Source organism: Etheostoma cragini, chromosome 7 (assembly GCF_013103735.1).
Source record: "Etheostoma cragini isolate CJK2018 chromosome 7, CSU_Ecrag_1.0, whole genome shotgun sequence".
Classification (NCBI taxonomy): Eukaryota; Metazoa; Chordata; class Actinopteri; order Perciformes; family Percidae; genus Etheostoma; species Etheostoma cragini.
The window spans coordinates 58,977-77,430 of record NC_048413.1 but is presented as its reverse complement, the minus strand read 5'-3'; the positions used below and the strand labels follow the sequence as shown (position 1 = coordinate 77,430).

At 42.7% G+C, this 18,454-nt stretch overlaps 1 protein-coding gene across 1 annotated transcript in view; it reads right to left on the bottom strand.

Annotated features, from left to right (window-relative positions):
- Positions 1-18,019, bottom strand: part of LOC117948090 (voltage-gated potassium channel subunit beta-2-like) — an 86,526-nt gene extending 68,507 nt beyond the window's left edge. Inside the window, exons 1-3 of the mRNA XM_034877562.1 lie at positions 17,831-18,019; positions 12,662-13,002; positions 8,670-8,713 (exon numbers count right to left, since the gene is read on the bottom strand). Coding sequence (XP_034733453.1) covers positions 8,670-8,713; positions 12,662-13,002; positions 17,831-17,881 — 436 coding nt within the window. The 5' untranslated portion in view covers positions 17,882-18,019. The remainder of the gene's footprint in view (positions 1-8,669; positions 8,714-12,661; positions 13,003-17,830) is intronic.
- Between the last annotated feature and the right edge of the window lie 435 nt (positions 18,020-18,454).

Below are 18,454 nucleotides of genomic sequence, written 5' to 3'. Positions count from 1 at the left end.
GCCAGGGGAGGTGTGAAAGAGGGGGCTGGGGGGTGTGAAGAAGGGTGCGAGGAGGCAGAGTCAAATATGTTAAAACAGATTCAGCTCATCTGCCCAGTCCTTGTCTCCACTGGCTTGGTGGCCAGAGATGTTCTGCAGCCCTCTCCAGATGTCCCTAGCGTTGTTCTGCTCCAGTCTCTTTTCTAATTTCCTCCCGTAGATGACCTTCCCCCTCCTGATCCTGAGCCGGAGTTCCTTCTGGACTCTGCACAGCTCCTCTCTGTCCCCTGATGCAAAGACCCTCTTCTTCTCATTCAACAGGGCCTTTATCTAAGAGGTCACCCAGGGTTTGTTCTTGGGAAAAAACTGGAGTAACTTGGAGGGCACAGTGTTCTCCACACAGAAGTTTATATAACCTGTGATGCATTGGGTCATTCTGTCAATGTCCGTTCCATGGGGGCTGCAGAGTGCTTCCCAGTCTGTAGTTTCAAAGCAGCCTCTGAGCCTATCACTGACCTCCTGTATATCCCCTGTCTAAATTCTTTAGAAAATACAGCTTTGAACCATTACGGAGCAGCTGGACAAATCTCCAAATTCTCAGATTATCATAGCTGCATCAAGAGAGTCCTCAGAGGATAAAAGATTAGCATGGTGTTCAGATCTTACGGAAGAAATCACTGTAGAAGCAAGGCCAGATATATGTTTCCAGTACCAAGTACAAACAATAAATACAAGATTCAAACTCCTCCAGTATAAATGGGTGATGAGAACATGCATTACCCCAGAGTTACTGCACCACATCCACCCTAATACACCCTAATTAACAACTTCCGCTATGTCCCAAACAATGGATGTCTCCCAGCAAGCTGTACACTAAACAATAGCAGGAAGAATCTGGTAATATTTTGTCTTCTTGTAGCTAAACATAAATTTGCAGTCATCGAAATCTTTCTGGTCAAAGGGCTACTGCAATGCCTTGCCCTAGAGAAACTTAAATATGTTGTTAAAGGGAAACATAATACTTTTGTGAAAATATGGGGCTCATTTATCTTATCTCACTTCAATAAGGTAACTGATGCTATTGTAGAAGGTGGCAGCATTCTGCACGCAGATTGTCCATCTGTGCATGTACTTCTAACCCAGGTAGGAGTATTTGGGGGTTAGTTGTGTTTAGTCATCACCACTTTGTATGTGCTCAAAATATGGTTTTGCTATTTAAATATATAGTTACTGGTATGTTGTTTAACTTAAGCTCTATAGGTTTCTTTACTTGGATGTTAAAGGGCTGGGCAATCCTCTCTCGTCTTAAAAGACCAAAAAGCATTTGTTGGCTTTGGAAACTGGAAAGCTTTGTGGCTGATGTGTTTAATAGTGTGAGGTCAAGTAGGAGTAGTGAGTCACTACATTAGTTAGCAAATAGGAGGTTTGAAAGATTTAGAAACCTGACGCCTGCAAGCAAAAGCGCCGGACGGAGATTCACGACGAGGGGGCAGAAAAGAAGTGCTGGGGTTCCGGCCAAACGGCACAGTGGGTCAAAGCAAGGCCATGTGACCCGAAGCCATGCAGGCAGAACAAGAAACCACTTGCGCGCCTACCATGAACATGACAAGGAGATTGATATCTAGAATGGACCAGTCCACCCAAACGTTAGACAGAGCGAGAGAAAGCGCTGCTTTGCTGGAAAAACACCTTATGATATTGAAAGAAAATAATTTTGTCCGTGCTTGAGGTTCAGATCGCCGATCAATGCTAAATAGGATTCTAGTTCTTTTCGCCTTTCCGAGTACAGGGAACAAATTACATCCTAAAATAACCCAAAAGCCACCAAAAACTGCCCTATGGACAGCTCCTTGCACAGCCTGGGGTCCGTTGACTTGAACACCGTGGAGAACCCATCCCCAGACACCAGATTTTTGTCACATTCTGGAGAAGGCAGAATGAGACTCACCAAATTAACATCCCGGACTTGGAAGATTTTAGCACGTAATCAGGCAGATATGTCTGCAGAACTGGGAACACAGGGCATACCTTATGGTGGCGCTGAAACAGCAGTGGCCAGGGAAAAGGAGGCCTCGGCCGGGGCAGCCTAAGGAAAGCCGAGCACTGGCAGCAACACAGAGGCTGTCATGTAAACAGCGGGAGTGCCTTCACTGGCCTGCAGCCGCGCATCCATGGACCACAACAAGCCTGCCAGAGACTGAAGAGAAGCGAGGATGGGGTCTGTATCCGAGGAACCGCCGTGGCAGCCGCTTGGCTGAGAGAAGCCACAACACGTTTTTGCAGCAGGGCAAGGGGAGTGGCACCTGCCTTCTTGGTCCACTTCTCACCACAAGCAGCCACTGGAGCAGGAAGCGAGGGACAGCTTTACCCTCTAAGGCTACTAGGTTTATCCCTTTGTGCGGTCGCAGTCCTGAAGGTTTTCTTTCCCACCCTTTCGTCCAGCACTACTGTATCCGCAGATACAGTAAGTAAACAGAGCTGACCCGTTGCTCGTCTCCCACTTTTTCAAGCAAGCAGTTTGAAGACAATCTCAACAACTTCCAATGATGCTCGCATCTGCCCCTCCTGCCGGGCTGCGAGACCTGCCTCGGTGCCGTTCACGCCATCCAAGCTCTCAGCTGCAATGCCTCCTTTCAGTTCAGTGCCTGCCTGTCACCTAAAGACCTTTTCTGATTTGCCAGGCTAGCAGGGAAGGGGATTGCAGATGGGCAGACAGACGGGAATCCGTCAACACAGAACAGCCAGGGAAATCGCTTGAACGGTCTTCCCCTCTTCCTCAGGTGGTTCCAAACCTCCACCACTAGGGCTCTCTTCGTGGATCTGAAGAAGATAATCAGGAAGGCGGCAGAGCTGAGAGGCATAGCGTTTCTGGTGGAGCTTCCTGCCCCCGTCCTTGGCCTTTTGAGCAGGGATGTTTACACCAAGGAGCCACCCTGCTCACCGGCCGCACTGTGCGGAGCTTTAGCCATTTATGGAGGAGGCTTTCTCCCAGCCCGGGAAACTGAAGGCTCCCATGTGTTGCTACGCCCCCATCCCTAGGGTTCAAGGCGACACAAACGCGGGTTTTCCTCCGGTCATCCCCTCGGAGCGGAGCCTGGTGTCCATTCTGCTTTGGCCACCAGAAGCCCAGGATCCGGTGTATACCCAAGTCACCGACCAGTCTCACCAGTGTGCGGTCCAGGGTCTTGCGGCACAGAACAACATAGTTTTGCTAGCCTCTGCCATCTCAGCTATGGCCATGACTCCAGGTGCTCTTCCACCGGAGTTAGACTTAGACTTATCTTTATTAATCCCTTTGGGATGACTCCCACAAGGAAAATGAAGTTACCAGCATCCGTTACTGTGTGAAATTGAAACCAGGTTGGTTCACACGGTGAAGCGTGCCTGAGTGAGAAAATCTTGTCAATAGCCATGAGTGACCAGTTGACCAATTCCATTTAGAAAGTTTCCCAGTAAAACAGCATGCAGTTGGGACAGAGAAAAAGGAAGTCTCCACACAAAAAACTCGACAAAAATAGAAGATAAGAGAGGAGAGTATGAAAGCACAACTGCACTTGAGTAAGTAAAAGAGCTGAAAACACAGAGTTACTGGAGAGGCAGCCGTCTTCCACCGTGCCTACATGATGAACCACGTAGATTGGCAAAGATATGACATCCTCACCCCGGCTACGGCGTCCACGGTGTTGCTGTCCAGAGTCATGGCTTGGCAGACTGTGGCCCAGCAAAACATCTGGCTCTACCTGTCACAGCAAGCAGCTGATGTCAGATGCAAGCTTCTGTACGGCCCCATAGCTTCACACTATTTGGGCCCCTCCTACAGACCGCCACATCTCACCTTCACCAAGCTGCCAAGGACGCAGAGGGGCTTTGGAGGCTCAGTTCTTGGAAAACAGCTCCTCCACAGCAGCGCCATTGCCAATCGCAACAAAAGAAAGCGCCTCATAGCCCCTGCTACGGCTGCATCTTCCCAGGCTTTGGCCTCAGCCCCCCTCCCGGTCCCCCTCCGCAGCGACAGCGGGCTCCACATGACCAGCAGGCTTCACAAGGTCGGAGGACCATGAGGGCAGCCCCCACCTGGTCTAACCTGTCTTGCGAGACACCCAACAAGCAGCGGTGAAAGTGGCAAGGACGAGATGCGGGGATCATCTGTCCCTCTTCGGTTGAGAGCTGGAAACACATCGTCCCTTTTAAGGGCCACTCCCATCCATCCAAAAAGCAGTTTTCCCTCAACCAAACAGCCCTTGTTTCCACTGAACAACTCGTGGACAATCTGACAGTCGTTGCCCACACAGCTACACACCAGCCCACTGCAGAACGCGGATGGTGAAGCGTTTTTTGAAGGGAGTCAGGCATCAAAGAATTTCTGTTCGCTCCCACACCCCCCAAGGGACCTTGCCCTGGTTCTCCGGGCACTGGTAAAGCCCCCTTTTAAGCCTCTGGCACAAGTAAGTAAGGTTTATTTGTATAGCACCTTTCACAGATAAAAATCACAAAGTGCTTCACAGTAAAATGTAATACAATACCAACAAAGTACAATACAATGCATAAGACACTTTAAAAATAAATGGAAAACATTAAAAAAAACACGTCTAAACAAAAGCCTGCTTGAACAGCAGCATCTTCAGTTGCTTTTTAAAAGAATCAACAGAATTCACACAACGTAGAAATGTAGGCAATGCATTCCACAGCCTAGGTGCCACTGCTTGGAATGAGCGACCTCTGGATTTATAATGAGGGGAACAACTAACAGTCTCTGACCTGATGAACTCAGACTACGGATCGGAGTATGAAGCTGTATCAACTCAGAGATGTAGTAAGGAACTTGACCATGCAGGGCTCTAAAAGTAAGAACCAGGATTTTAAATTGAATTCTATACTGGCGTGGTAACCAGTGAAGTGCTGCCAAAACAGGTGTGATGTGTGCTCTTTTGTTAATGTGAGGTCAAAGCCTTGCAGCAGAGTTCTGAACAGCCTGGAGATGGTAAAGCTCCTTCTTGCTCAAACAGGTAAAAAGACTGTTACAGTAAGCGAGAGGAAATAAAAGCATGAATGATCATCTCCAACTCACCATTTAACCCCAGTGCTCTTAATTTGGATATATTCCTTAGTTGGAAGAACCAGTTTCTGACTAATTGCATTGAATGGTACTCTAAGGACATCGCTAAATCAAAAACAACACCTAAGCTCCTGAGCCTCGGCTGGACCGACAAGCCTAAGTCAGCAATGTGTTGTTTAATCAGAAGGATTTTACTCTCAGGGGCAATAATCAGTGTTCCTGTTTTTTCTGAGTTCAGAAGTAAGAAGTTGTCACATAACCACTGTTAAATACTGGTCAAGCAGTTAGTTAAGGAAGACAATTTCTGGAACTCAGTTTCCTTGAACAAGCAGTAAAGTTGAATATCATCCGCATACAGATGGTACGATATGTCACTGAAATGACTAATTATCTGTCCTAGAGGGAGTATATACAAAAGGAACATGATGGGTCCTAAGACAGAACACTGAGCTACCCCACATGACAACCCTGCAGTTTCAGACATGATCTGATTTACATAAACACTAAAACTTCTACCAGAAAGGTAGGATGAAAAACATTTTAAAACTGATTCAGACATCGATTTCAATGTATGTAGCAGAGAAGTGATGTCCTGTAATGTCACAGGATTAAAATATGACCAAGAATGAGCAGAAGACAAGTTACATGCAGAGTTCTGAGTAAGTGATGGTGAGATGTTTGTCCTAGCATCTCTGATCTTACTTACAAAGAAGTGAAGGAATTCATTACATTCTGATTTAGTGGACACAGTTGCTTGAGGGGCAGAAGGAGAAACTATTGCATTTATAGTGTCAAACAAGATTTTAGGATTTTTTTTATTCAAGGATATAAGCTGAGAAAAGAAGCGGATTCTCGCATTTCTTAGCATCTCATGTAAGGTAGCCCTTAGTTCTCTAAGATGAAGCCTATGAACCTCGAGTTTAGAAGACTTCCAAGACTTCCACAAGCTTCTCTCAGAATGCTGTTACTAAACATGACGCTTCTCCTTGCTCTAATGTTGGCGAAGAGACTAAGCGACTTATGCGCGCTGTCAGTCTCTCCGTATTGCCTCTTCATTTGAGGGGACGGGAGCGCAGCCACCTTACAGCCAGATCACTCTTTCACTCCAAAGGTTCTAACTAGTTCTTTTCAGTAAAGGGTGTTTTCCGTTTGTGTCCGGTGCATGCTTTATTACTATACATTTTACACATTTTGCGCATATCAGGAAAATAGCAGCTGCTTGTGCCTTTTTATAAGGAACATTCCCAAGGAGAAGCCCTTTCAAAACAGCGTCTGTCTCACTGGCTGTGCAAGGCTAACACCCAAGCTTGTAACAGGGAGGGAGCACAGCCCCCCCACGGCATCCAAGGGCATTCTACGAGGCGTCTGTGGCCTTATTTAAAGGCATGGCAGCAGCCTCCTGGGCTTCCCTGTGCCCATTCCTTTGCTGCCATTTGCGTGACATGTCTGACCCGTCCATGTCCCACTCAGTCCTATCCACACTCAACTACTGCTGGATGTGCAGGCGGGGGAGAAGAGTGGATGTCCCATTGTTTATCAATCTCATGCACACCTAGAGTCACAAGATGATGTGCAGCAGCAGCTACATTCTGCTGTCTTCACCTCTCCTGTTTTCAGGTGCATAGGTGAGATATTGTTTTAATTTCAGACATAATCATGTTACATGCACGCAGATAATCCTGTCACTCCGCTACATGTGAGTGTCTCCCCCGCATACAGTTCTCTCTTGAGTGTCCCTTAAGGAGCTGATCGTTGGTTGAGCCAGTGCTATTTTGGCTATTCTTTGTTCGATTTGAATGGTAGTTGACCGTTTTTTTACCACGTCGTTCATTTGGATGCAATTTCAAGGCATTTGAAATAATTTTGACAGAGCAGCCTATAACTTTCCCCATTTCTTTATATGTTTTCCCCTCTCCAATTAACGTTTTAATCAAAGTCCGCTGTTTCTCAGACCAATGTCTGGAACGTCCCACTTTGCTGTATTTTAGCGTGAAATACTAACTGAACAAAAGACTCACACCCATCTGGAAGACGTTTTAGCTCAGTCAAAACACACACCTCCAGTTTCAAATAATTTTCACATTATATAGGAAAAGAAATAAGCACTTTCTTCTACTTATGCTGCCGCTGACCTGCACTTTACGTAGTCCATGCATCCATCTTCATCCACTTATCCGGTATTGGGTCGTAGGGGCAGCAGCTAAAGCAGGGAACACCAACCTTCCCTTTCCCGAGCCACATCAACCTGCTCCAACTGGGGTATCCCAAGGTCTTTCTGGGCCAGTCCTGTGTCTTCCCCGAGGCCTCCTCCCAGCTGGACGTGCCTGAAACACCTCCCTAGGGAGGCGCCCAGGAGGCATCCTTACCAGATGCCCGAACCACCTCAACTGGCTCCTTTCGACGTGAAGGAGCTGTGGCTCTATTCCGAGCTCCTCACAAATAACTGTGCTTCTCATCCTATCCATCCATCTCTAAGAGAGATGCCAGCCCCCCTCCTGAGGAAACCCATTTTTGCCGCTTGTACCCTGGATCTCGTTCTTTCAGTCATGACCCAGGGTAAGAATGAACACTGATCGGTAGATCGAGAGCTTTTCCCTCCGGCTCAGCTCTCTCGTAACGGTGCAATAAATTGAATGTAATACCCCCCTCCTGCGCCGATTCTCCGACCAATCCTGCTCCATCGCCCCCTCACTCGTGAACAAGAGTCCAGGGTATTTAAACTCCTTCACTTGGGGTAAGGACTCATTCCCTACGTAAAGAAAGCAGTCCGGTTTCCTGCTGAGAACCATGGCCTCAAATTTAAAGGTGCTGATACTTATCCCAGCCGCTTCACACTCTGCTGGGAACCGACCAGTAAGGGCTGAAGGTCACGGGCCTATGATGTCATCAGAGTCCGACTTACTGCCAAGATCCCGGACGCAGCCCTCACTCTGGTCATTGGAAATTGACAACAATCCCCCATCATCCTCCAGCTCTGCCTCTACCATAGAAGGTGTATTGGCTGGATTTAGGAGTTCCTCTGAGTGCTCCTTCCACCGCTCTATTACCTCCTCATTTGAGGTCAACAGCGTCCCATCCTTACTGCACACAGCTTGGATGGTTCCCCTCTTCCCTCTCCTGAGGTGGCAGACAGTTCTCCAGAAGCACCTTGGTTCTGACCGAAACTTTACGTAATAATGTGCAATAAGTAAATTAATTTACTATTTTACAAAACTATTTCACCATTTTACAATACTCTAAAATACTCTGGTTTTAATTATTTTACCATCTTCACATTCTCTGCTCTATGTTCTTACTTTAATGTGCGTGTTTTTATGTTTGCACCAGAGAGTAGCACTTTTGATTTTGTTGTATGTACTAACAATGACAATAAAGTCAATTCTGACAATTCGGATCTTTAAGTCGTGCTCATTTCTGGAATAAAATTGAGAATTGACAAAATGGGCTTGAGAAAATAGAGAAAGCTAAATAAAATAGGTGCACACACGACAGCTCAAAAATGTTGACTTGCAGACTAAAATCCCTCAAATTTGTTTCGTGCTCATTCAGTTCCTTTGGGTCTATTTATGGTTCTGTAGATATTCATACTTTTATTGTCATTCTAGATGGGTGTGTATGTGCATGCCACACTCACCTAATCCAAGACAGGACACCCGCAGCCCAGATTTTCCGAGATGTCTGACAAAAAAACACAGTACAATGATAACAGCAGATCATAGAGTATATATCACATTATTTATACAGAAAATAGAATATATTGATAAAGTGCAGTAAGAGGGAGATAATGATTTACCTGTAAGACAAATGCTGAAAAACGGATAGCAGTAACATTTGCCCAAAGTGCCCTCACCACTGAAACTTCATTAAACATTTAACATTTATCGGCCAAAGGATTTCTATGAGACACTGACAGGGGAAACAAGCCTAAGCGCTTGTTAAACTGTGACAGGAGGGATTCAAAACTACACACCCGGTAATTCATCTGACAGACATCTGGCCAACACAATGGACAAGCTGCTGCTTTTCTATGGACTATTCCAGATTTGCTGCCCTGTACTTCACTAAAACCTTGCTTAGTGAGCACATCCCAGACACTTCACTTCACCTGCTGGGATTCCAACTTTTCCGAGGGAAGGTGGGTTGTGCTTTTCTATATATGAAATATATATGAAGGTGTGTGTACTAATCAAAATGTCAAAGAAACTCCTTTTCTTAACTGCAAACCCTTTTATTCTCCACATGAGTTTTCCTTCTTTATTCTGGTTAGTGTTTATATTGCAGATCGGGTCTCTAGAATTGAGGCGTAACACAACCCATTCTCTGGCCGTCGGGCCTTCCCCTTAATTGTAACACCTAAGCATGACAACGGGGCCCTCACCAATGCTGACCACCAGCAAAATTACAACATCAGTCAATGGAGGGTCATCGTTTAGCAGGCATCTGGCAGGATGAAGTGCAAATGGCCTTTGATGTACCTGCAGAACACCAGGAAGGACATTATGGTAATGATTATCATGGTGGCCTGCTTCTTGCACAACTTTGCTCTTGGAGCTGTGAATGGATGTGATGAACACCCAGAGGGATGTCCAAGAGAGGAGGATGGCAACGATTAGTTTTGACTATTGTCATCTAATACATTTCTGTTGTCTTTTTACACCTTTTAAACAGTTTCAGTGTCAATTTTCTCCCCCCTCAGGGTGTACCTTGAAATCCAGATTAAGAAATTAAGGATTTCAGACACATTAGTGTCCGCCTCCGATTGATATAAAACAGAATAATTCTGTTTAAAATGGTCGTTGATGATTATAAGGGTTGTGTGATGTTGTGTCAGTACCTGTATTGATCTTTGGGATCATCTGTTCAGTTGAATGCTGTTTGAGCTGAAGTGCATGGAGTCTACCTGCTTTAGCCGCATGCTCATTATAAAAAAATATTTCTTTCTGCTTTTTTGAAAGTGTATTAAATTCAGATTGAAGCTAGAGTTTTTCTTTGAAGAGATCTGGTGTGGGTGAGAGAGCAACGTCTATCTGAGATGCTGTGATTCAAATATTTAAGTCGCTTGGATTGCTTCTTGGTTTTATATAAATACCATCTACACATTATCTACAATAAAATAGTCAATCTTGGAATAGCTATGGTGTACGGGAAAAAAATGAAAATTGTTTAACAGAAGGTTTTTTTTCCCACCACGGATTTAATAGGCCACAACAGTGGAGGAAGGAGTTAATGGCTGCTGCAGATGATGACAAAGTACTGTTTGGTCTTGGATTCAACCTGTTGAGCTGGGCATGTAGGACTCAATGGAAATCCCTTACTCCAATTTAAAGGATTTAAAGGTCAATTAGAGCAGATAAGAAATGTATGGAAAATTGAGTCGTCGTAATTTGGTCCATAGATGTACGGATGCAACAATATATCCACCATTGCGATCAGGTATAGTTTCAGAATGTTCAAAAGGAATTTTTAAGCAGAATTGCTGTTCCTCTGGCTTTGTGATTAAATCATGAATTATTTACCTGCCCGATCCATTTAAATTGTAGCCTATTTTGGTAAATAATTATATCAGGCTTTAACGATTTTAAAATGATTGAATACCTCACTTTTCTTTGTTTTGTTTTGCCTTTGAAACATTGAGTAAGTTAAAGTAGTGTGCAGATGGTCAAAATCATCATTAGTTTGCACATTAATTTTAATAAAGCTGATATCCTGTTGGATTTAGGGTGTGGCTCCAAGAGGCTTTTTGGTAGGTCTGGACATGATGCATATATACCTTATAAATTTCATCTGGATGAAACACACATCAGGGGATATGTCTGCCTTTTAAATGTTGTAGGGGGAACTATTGAGCCCATTTCCCATACTCAAGCCTGAGACTTATGTAGATGTCTTCAGGCCTGGACTGTCATCTTGAATGAAATCTTTTGAGCAGATGGGACACTATACATTGGAGTTAAAAGAACTTCCTCTTCCATGATGTAACATCACATCTAAGTTTGCCATGCTGTCAAAGCCACTCCCATAAAGTACAACTAAACAAATCTTCAACAATCAACAAATCTTCAAAATTAAGCATTTTCAAGTTCTTGACGCTTTTGTGAAAACCTTTGAGATGAATTAGGTCAACCAGCTAGTTAGAGGACATCTAAGTGTAACAATTGCACTTCATGTTGCCAGTAGGAGGGTGCCATCTACATGACAGTTGAGGTCAAGAGCTTTCTGTAACTGTGGTCTATCTGTATAGTGTCTTGAGATTGAGTGTCTTGATGAATTGATACTATAAATAAAATTGAATTGAATTGAATTGAATTGAAGCTGGTCCTATGTGTGTAGCACCTCCTGTTGATAGACATTACATTACAGTCTTCAAACTTGTCCTTGGTCAAAGCTTCAGAGGTCAATGTATCACCTTCAAACTGAGACCTTTCCAATGATGTGTTTGGTTTCGTCATATGGCAACCTTTTAAATTGCACATTTAATGGGGACCACTTTATAGGTGTAGGTCGACTTTAATGACCCATTAGGGATATTTTCCTTGAACTCAAATGCTTCACACATAACACTTGACAAATTGTCTTATCATACAGCTGACATAGTACTTACTATAAAAACAGCATATAAATAAAGCGACATGCACACTAGAGGGTGACACGGGAATCAGTTGTCGCTCCCATCCCATCCTAGGCAGACGAAAATACTCCCTGTTGTTTGAGATACTGAGTGAAAGACTACCAGATCCTTTGATTGATTTCAATGCTCTGTCCGTCTCTATCACGTTACACTTTCTGTAATTAAGACTGACTACCGTACCGTGGGACTACTGCACCGCGGGACTCCCGTGAGAATAATACATATATTGCATATCTTTCCCAAACAGTGATAAGAACAATCCATACACAACCATTTGCATCATTTCATGAAGCTATCAACCAGTGAAAAGTTTTTATTTGAGGTAAGTCCAAATTGGGCCTAGTTTAAAAAAGGTTGAATTTACATTGGGGTACACTATATCTTCTACCAGAGGAAAAGAGCTCATACATGGCATGGAGAATACGAGATATATCAGACAGTTTTCTCTTTGCTTCCTTTTCTATTCCTATTCACAACCTTCATGGCAGTCTGTACCTGTCAAGCAAGCTTTAAATTAAATGTTTTGAAATGTTGCCGTACATTTCTGACATCCCGTAACTGAATATGCTCGGCGATACAGCCTGGTATAACATAAACCCTTCGATTCACCCTGAGTGTGTGCAATGCTCTCTGCTGTGAATGACAACATCTCTGCTGCAAAGGTAAATAATCTCTGCTATAAATGACAATACACACTTTCAACTCCTTCTAGCCAAATGGATGCCAAGTTACATACAGGAGCAGGCATGATTGATTGGTTCGTCAGGCATGCATTTCTCTGCGCCAGTCACAATGCCATCCTGCTCCTCTCCATTCTATAGAGTTTCTTTGTCTCTTTCCGTCCCTGTATTTTAACAGAGCAATTGCAATGCTTAGTTTTGCCACAAGCTTGTGCTCCCCTTTGGTATTTTGATGTAGGAGTGTGCAGTGCAGACTTCTCTCCTTGGACCAACATGCACAAGAGACTCATTCTGGAGGCTATTCTGGCCTCATCTTACCTGTAAATCATGCCAGTGGAAAAGGACATGCTGTCCTTGAGTGAAACATGGTTCATCCGAAGGAAATCCTCCAGATTTTTTTGCTGAGCAGATGCGCGAACTTCTTTCAGGCGCTGAAACTCAGCTAACTGGCTACTGCGCTGCTGTTTTTCTTCCTGCTCCAGTGCTTGCTCTGACAAGAAACAGCTCAGGCCACTGTGCACACTCTCACTCATGGATGACAGAGACAGTATCTTGCCTCCAGACACGCCATTTCCACTGCTGATGCTGCTGCTTCGACATAACCCACTGCTGTCTCGAGTCCCAGGTGGCACCCCTCCACTGCCCCCTGGCTTGGGCATCTAGAAGTTGATGACAAAACAAAATCTGGAGTCACAACCAAACCGTTGAGTGATAGATCTGGGACTTTAAATCCGAACTGTTCCTCTGCTGCTCTGAATGGGTCAGTCAATCATTGGGTTAATCTTAACACTCCTCTCAACCGTTCCCATTGCCACAGCTGTTTTATTGTCTCTGCTCCGTCTCTGCTGTCTGCATTATTGAAGTATAAACACTGAATAATGTATGGGTGAGTGAAGTATGTGAAGCTTTGCTGTTTTGTCTTTGTGGAGGAAATAATTACTATGCACACAATGCTGGGTAAGAAAGAGCAAGATTTATAGGAACTGCTGTCATGCATAGGTAGACAGCCGTGGAATTTTGGCATGCATGAGGTTAATTCACAGAAGTAGCAAATTGGTTAAGGGTGGAATTCATAGACGAGATCTTTTGACAACAGGGATGTACTGGGACAAAGTTCAGCTCGGAACTTGAGAATGGAGAAAAGGAATGTTTTTGTGAAAAGCAAACATATTTTTTGGAAGTGATTTTTGTAATGGTTTTTGCTTCATCCATGTGTCCTCCCTTGTCTTCTAGTATTACTTGCTGTCTTGTGTCTGGTCTGTTTCCTGTGATATTTTGATAGCCTGTTCCTCTGTCTGGTTTTTCTACCGGCCTTTTGTTTTCCCGCCTTTGTGATTGTCATCCCTGCCCGTATGTGTTTCACCTGTTGTATCACCTGTTCCTTGTTTGCTCGTTACCTCGTGTATTTAACCTCTGTGTTCCATTTGTCTCTTGTCAGATCCTTCTGTTTTTTTTTGTCATCTTGTTCTTGTTTTTGCAAACTTCCAACATTCCGTCTGCAGTGTGTCAATTGCGTGGGTTCTGACAGCAGTGTCGTATGCATTTATACGTTTTAGTTATTTTATGTTCACTTTAGTGGGGCAGAGGCAGATGTTCTTAGCTGTGTAGTACTTAGGTCTGTTTGCAATACACATGTGTTTACACAATGCATGGTGTGTTGTATATCTATTTCAGTTATCACCGTTCTGATTGTCATTGATGTTCAGAAAAACTTTGTTAAAAATCTGTCTTTATTGTCTTTCTATATAAATTAAACATAACAGGCAAAATAATAACATTAAATATATTATATTACAGAACCATTGTCAACTATTAGAACCATAATTTACATGTCGCACACATAAAAAGGCACTCAAATGTATACAAAAATAAAATAAGACCACACACGAACAAACCTGTAGCTGTTCTGATATTCCAGACCAGTCTGATGCCTCTTTGGCCAGTAACCCCCCCCCACCCCCTCACATTTCTGCCATCAGTGTCCAGTATCATAACAGACAAAAATGTACAAGTGCATGAACAGGAATTAATTACAAATGATTACAATAATACAGTACCAAAACAATAATGAATGGCTACAACATGAACACATGATTCACACTTAGATTTGATTAGGACGAAGATAGCCTGGGGTTCCAATGGGGAATTAAGAAAAAGGTTTAATGAAACAGGGTGATGAAGATAAGACAAAGACAATAAAACACAAAACATAATAACACTGCAGCTGAGAGCGGACTTAATCCATGCTTCTCCCTGATGGAGTCACATGAGACCAGTCCTAAAATCATCTCCACGTCCTAAATTTATCCCAAAGAAGTTGAGGGTGGTTCCTCAAATTAAACCTTTCCCTATTGGTCAGATGTTTTCTCAAGATCATGTCCCATCTCTGAAATTACAGGTTAAGTCCTGGTCACAGGTAACGGTCTTTCATCATGGTAGTGCCAATTCTATTCAAGTTTATTGGTATATGCATATCCTTTGTTCTTGGTCAAGTCTGGTCCTGCAGGGGAGGTTCCAAAAAGGCAAGATACCTTTCCAGTGGGAACAATGAGTCTCCTCTAGTGTGCAAATTGGCAGTCATGACTTAGGCTGAATCCCATTTCCCCGTCTTACCCCTACCCCTTGGCATTTACCCCTACCCCTTGGCCCTTGATGCCAAGGGCAGGGGGGAAAACATACCCCTATGAAATGGGACACCACTTGGTGACATCACCATACAGTATTGATCACAAACTTCCAAGATGCCGTCTCTGTCTGTTGATTGTGTGGGTTTGAACAGTGTGTGTTATATATTTAATAGTTATTTTAGGTTTACTTTGGTAGTGCAGAGGCAGATGTTCTTATCTGTGTAGTACTTAGGTCTGTTTGCAATACAAATGTGTATACACATGCATCATGTGTACATATACATACGTTCTGTATACACCCTGTATACATGGTGTGTTGTATATCTGTTTAAGTTATCACCGTTTTGAATGTCATTGATCTTCACAAAAATCTGTCTTTATTGGTGATAAATTGAACATAACGCAAAAACGTTACATAAAATTATGTTACAGAACCATTATCAACTATAAGAACCATAACTAACATGTCACACACATAAAAAGGCTTCATATGTGTAAAAAAAAAAAAAAAAAAGACCACAAATAAACAAATTAACTACAGCTGTTCTGATATTCCAGACCAGTTTGAAGCCTTTTGACCAGTCCCCCCCCCCCCTCACATTTCATCAGTATCCCATATCAAAACCAACAACAATAAACAAGTGCATGAACAATGAACAGGAATTCATTACAAATTATTACAATAATACAGTAGGCTACCAATGCAATAATGAATGGGTACAACATGAACATATGAAATAGGAAACGTCTATTCGTTTTCAGCCCCAAAGTGGATCAGCTGCTGTGTCCTCCTGTGTCCTCCTGTGTGATACAGGGCGGTATATGTTAAGCACGTAGCGATGTATCATAGACCGTTATATATATATATATATATATATATATATATATATATAGCTATACAATCTATGCGATGTATACAGTCCATTCAAGGCAGAAATATGTGGGACTGTTGCGCAAATCAACGTTAGCGATTAGCGTTAGCATTGCAAGCTAGCGATTTTTAAAAAGTTTCAGTTAGGAACATGGTTGCAAGTATATATTCACAGGACTGCATAGACCACAAAACAAGACTGTCGTAACCTTTTAATCAATTATTTAAAGCTGAAAGTACTTACATTTATGTGTCTCTCTGGTCGATGGGCAGCCATTGATGCCTGTGTGTTTTCAAGTGAGGTCACGTCCACACTAGGTTCCAAGGGCCATACAGCCCTTGGTCTATCCCCTTCCCCTAGGCCGTAATAGGTATTGGGACATAACTAGGTCCCGCGTGAACGCGCTAAAGCTAGGGGAAGGGGTAAGGGGAAGGGGTAAGGGGAAGGAATGGGATTCAGCCTTAATCATTCTTTAGAAACTTGAAATGGTGTGAGCCAGCCAAATGCTGATTAAATCTGGTGTGGGGAAGTTAGTATTGATGTAATCCCTTTTTGCCTAGATGCAGGGTCAACTGATTTGTAACTAGACCAAAACTACATTGTTTTCAAAATATTAACATTGTTTTATCTTCTAATGGTTAAAATTGTAGACATTCATGAAGTCCATTCAAGGCAGGGAAATGCAAGGCTGTTGTGCAATTCAGCATTGTAACGTTAATGTTAGCGGTTAGCAATTAACGTTAAATTAATATAAAAAGGAAGCGGCAATTTTATAAAGTTTCAACTCAGAACATGGTTGCCTAAGTACATATGAACAGGACTGTATTGAGCACAAAACCAGACTGTCAAAAATACTTACATTTACGTGTCTCTCTGGTTGATCTGCCAGCCATTGTAGCCTGTTGCCCAAGTTATATTGCTACCCCTTGTTTAAAAGTTAGGTTGCGTCCTCCCTAGGTTTTTGAATTCCCTGTCTATGGTTTTCTAGGGCCATATATCCCTACCCCTCGATCAAAATGAGTATTGGGACAGCCATTGGTCTCGCGTGCATGCACAAAACCTAGGGGAAGGGGTAAGGGCTGGGGGTAAAATAGAAAAATGAGAATCAGCCTGGGTCTCTCCCAGGTTTCTTCTAAAAGGGAGTTAGGGTTAGTTAGTCACAGTGCAGCTAATCTCAAATTCAGGGTTATGGAGGGAGTTTGGATGTAAACATTTAACTTGATCACATCTAAGATAAAGAGTAGACAAATATGACAACCATACACACCTTTTTGGAAATGTAATGAAATGCACACATTTCGGGAAAATGTAAATGTTCTGGGATATTCAATGTAATATCTGGAATGTAAATTAATCTACCTTGTTTCCTGAACTACTCCTGATGCTGTGCCATAAAAAAACTTGCACTGTTTGTAAAGATTGTAAATTCTTAGGAGAAAATTTTTTAGAGGAAAATGTCTTGTTCATTAGTGGTTTCTATGTGATTTAAAAACATTTATGTGAGATTCAATTTCCATTTAGTTTTTTTCTTTTGTCTTTATAATTATGTACCAGTTTATGCATTCATGTGACATTCCTGCAGCATGCATAGCTTGATAGCCCGGCTTGTTCTAAAAAAGACAATACGATACCATACATACAACACCATACAATGTCTTTAATATCTTTCTTCTTTCCTAACCTGCAGAAGCACATATACCAGAAAATCCCCAACTACTTCATAATTTAAGACACTCTTTTTACATGCTGATGACGAAGATGAAACACATCATCTAGCTACATTCCCTGAGACTGAACAAAACAACAGCTGTGACTCAAGAAATAGTAGAACAAGATATTTTAGAGAACCAAATCTTCTTTGACAACAAGGATTTTCTACCTTTTCATGGTTGCACATAGTTTTTCACACATGGACATCCTATCTATGCAACATCAATCCTTTAATCCCATCATGAGTCAATTCATCCTAAACACTATTATCTACTCACCCGAGTGGTTGGCGTTCGGCCGATGTAGGGGTTCTGGACTACACTGCTCATGATAGAGCTTTGTGATGGCCAGAGAGCAGTACTGTATGTGTTTTACTCAGCCTAATGCAAATCAGCTTCTGTATTGCTTTCGAAGTAGTTGTTGGAGGAGTTAATATGGCTTTCCACTCCCTCCTACTTGGTCACACGGCACACCCAGAGCCCAATCAGCAACCCTGTCTGCGCTGTAGAGGCCAGAAAATAGTCATACCAGTAAAATATTTATCGTGACACTAAAACTAGCATCTGCACTAAAAGCTTGTGATTGTCTGTAACAGCAGAAAGCCTACTAAAAGCCTGTCATCTTGCTTGTTTCATCAGTGATGTATTTATTTTTATACTTGTATGTTTAGGTAGTAAAGAATAACTACTACTACTAATACTACAAAGTATAAGTATTTTCCAAACAATATAATTGTTCCAACCAATATTTCTAACAATCTCAATTGATTGTGTCTTTTTAACGCCTTAACACTTAGAGACCTAAGGTCATTTTTACAGTTAATTGTCCGTCTGTTTTATTTTCTAAAAAAAGCTAAAAACCCTGTTGTCTACAGTCAATATATGAACACCATTTGTTTTAGG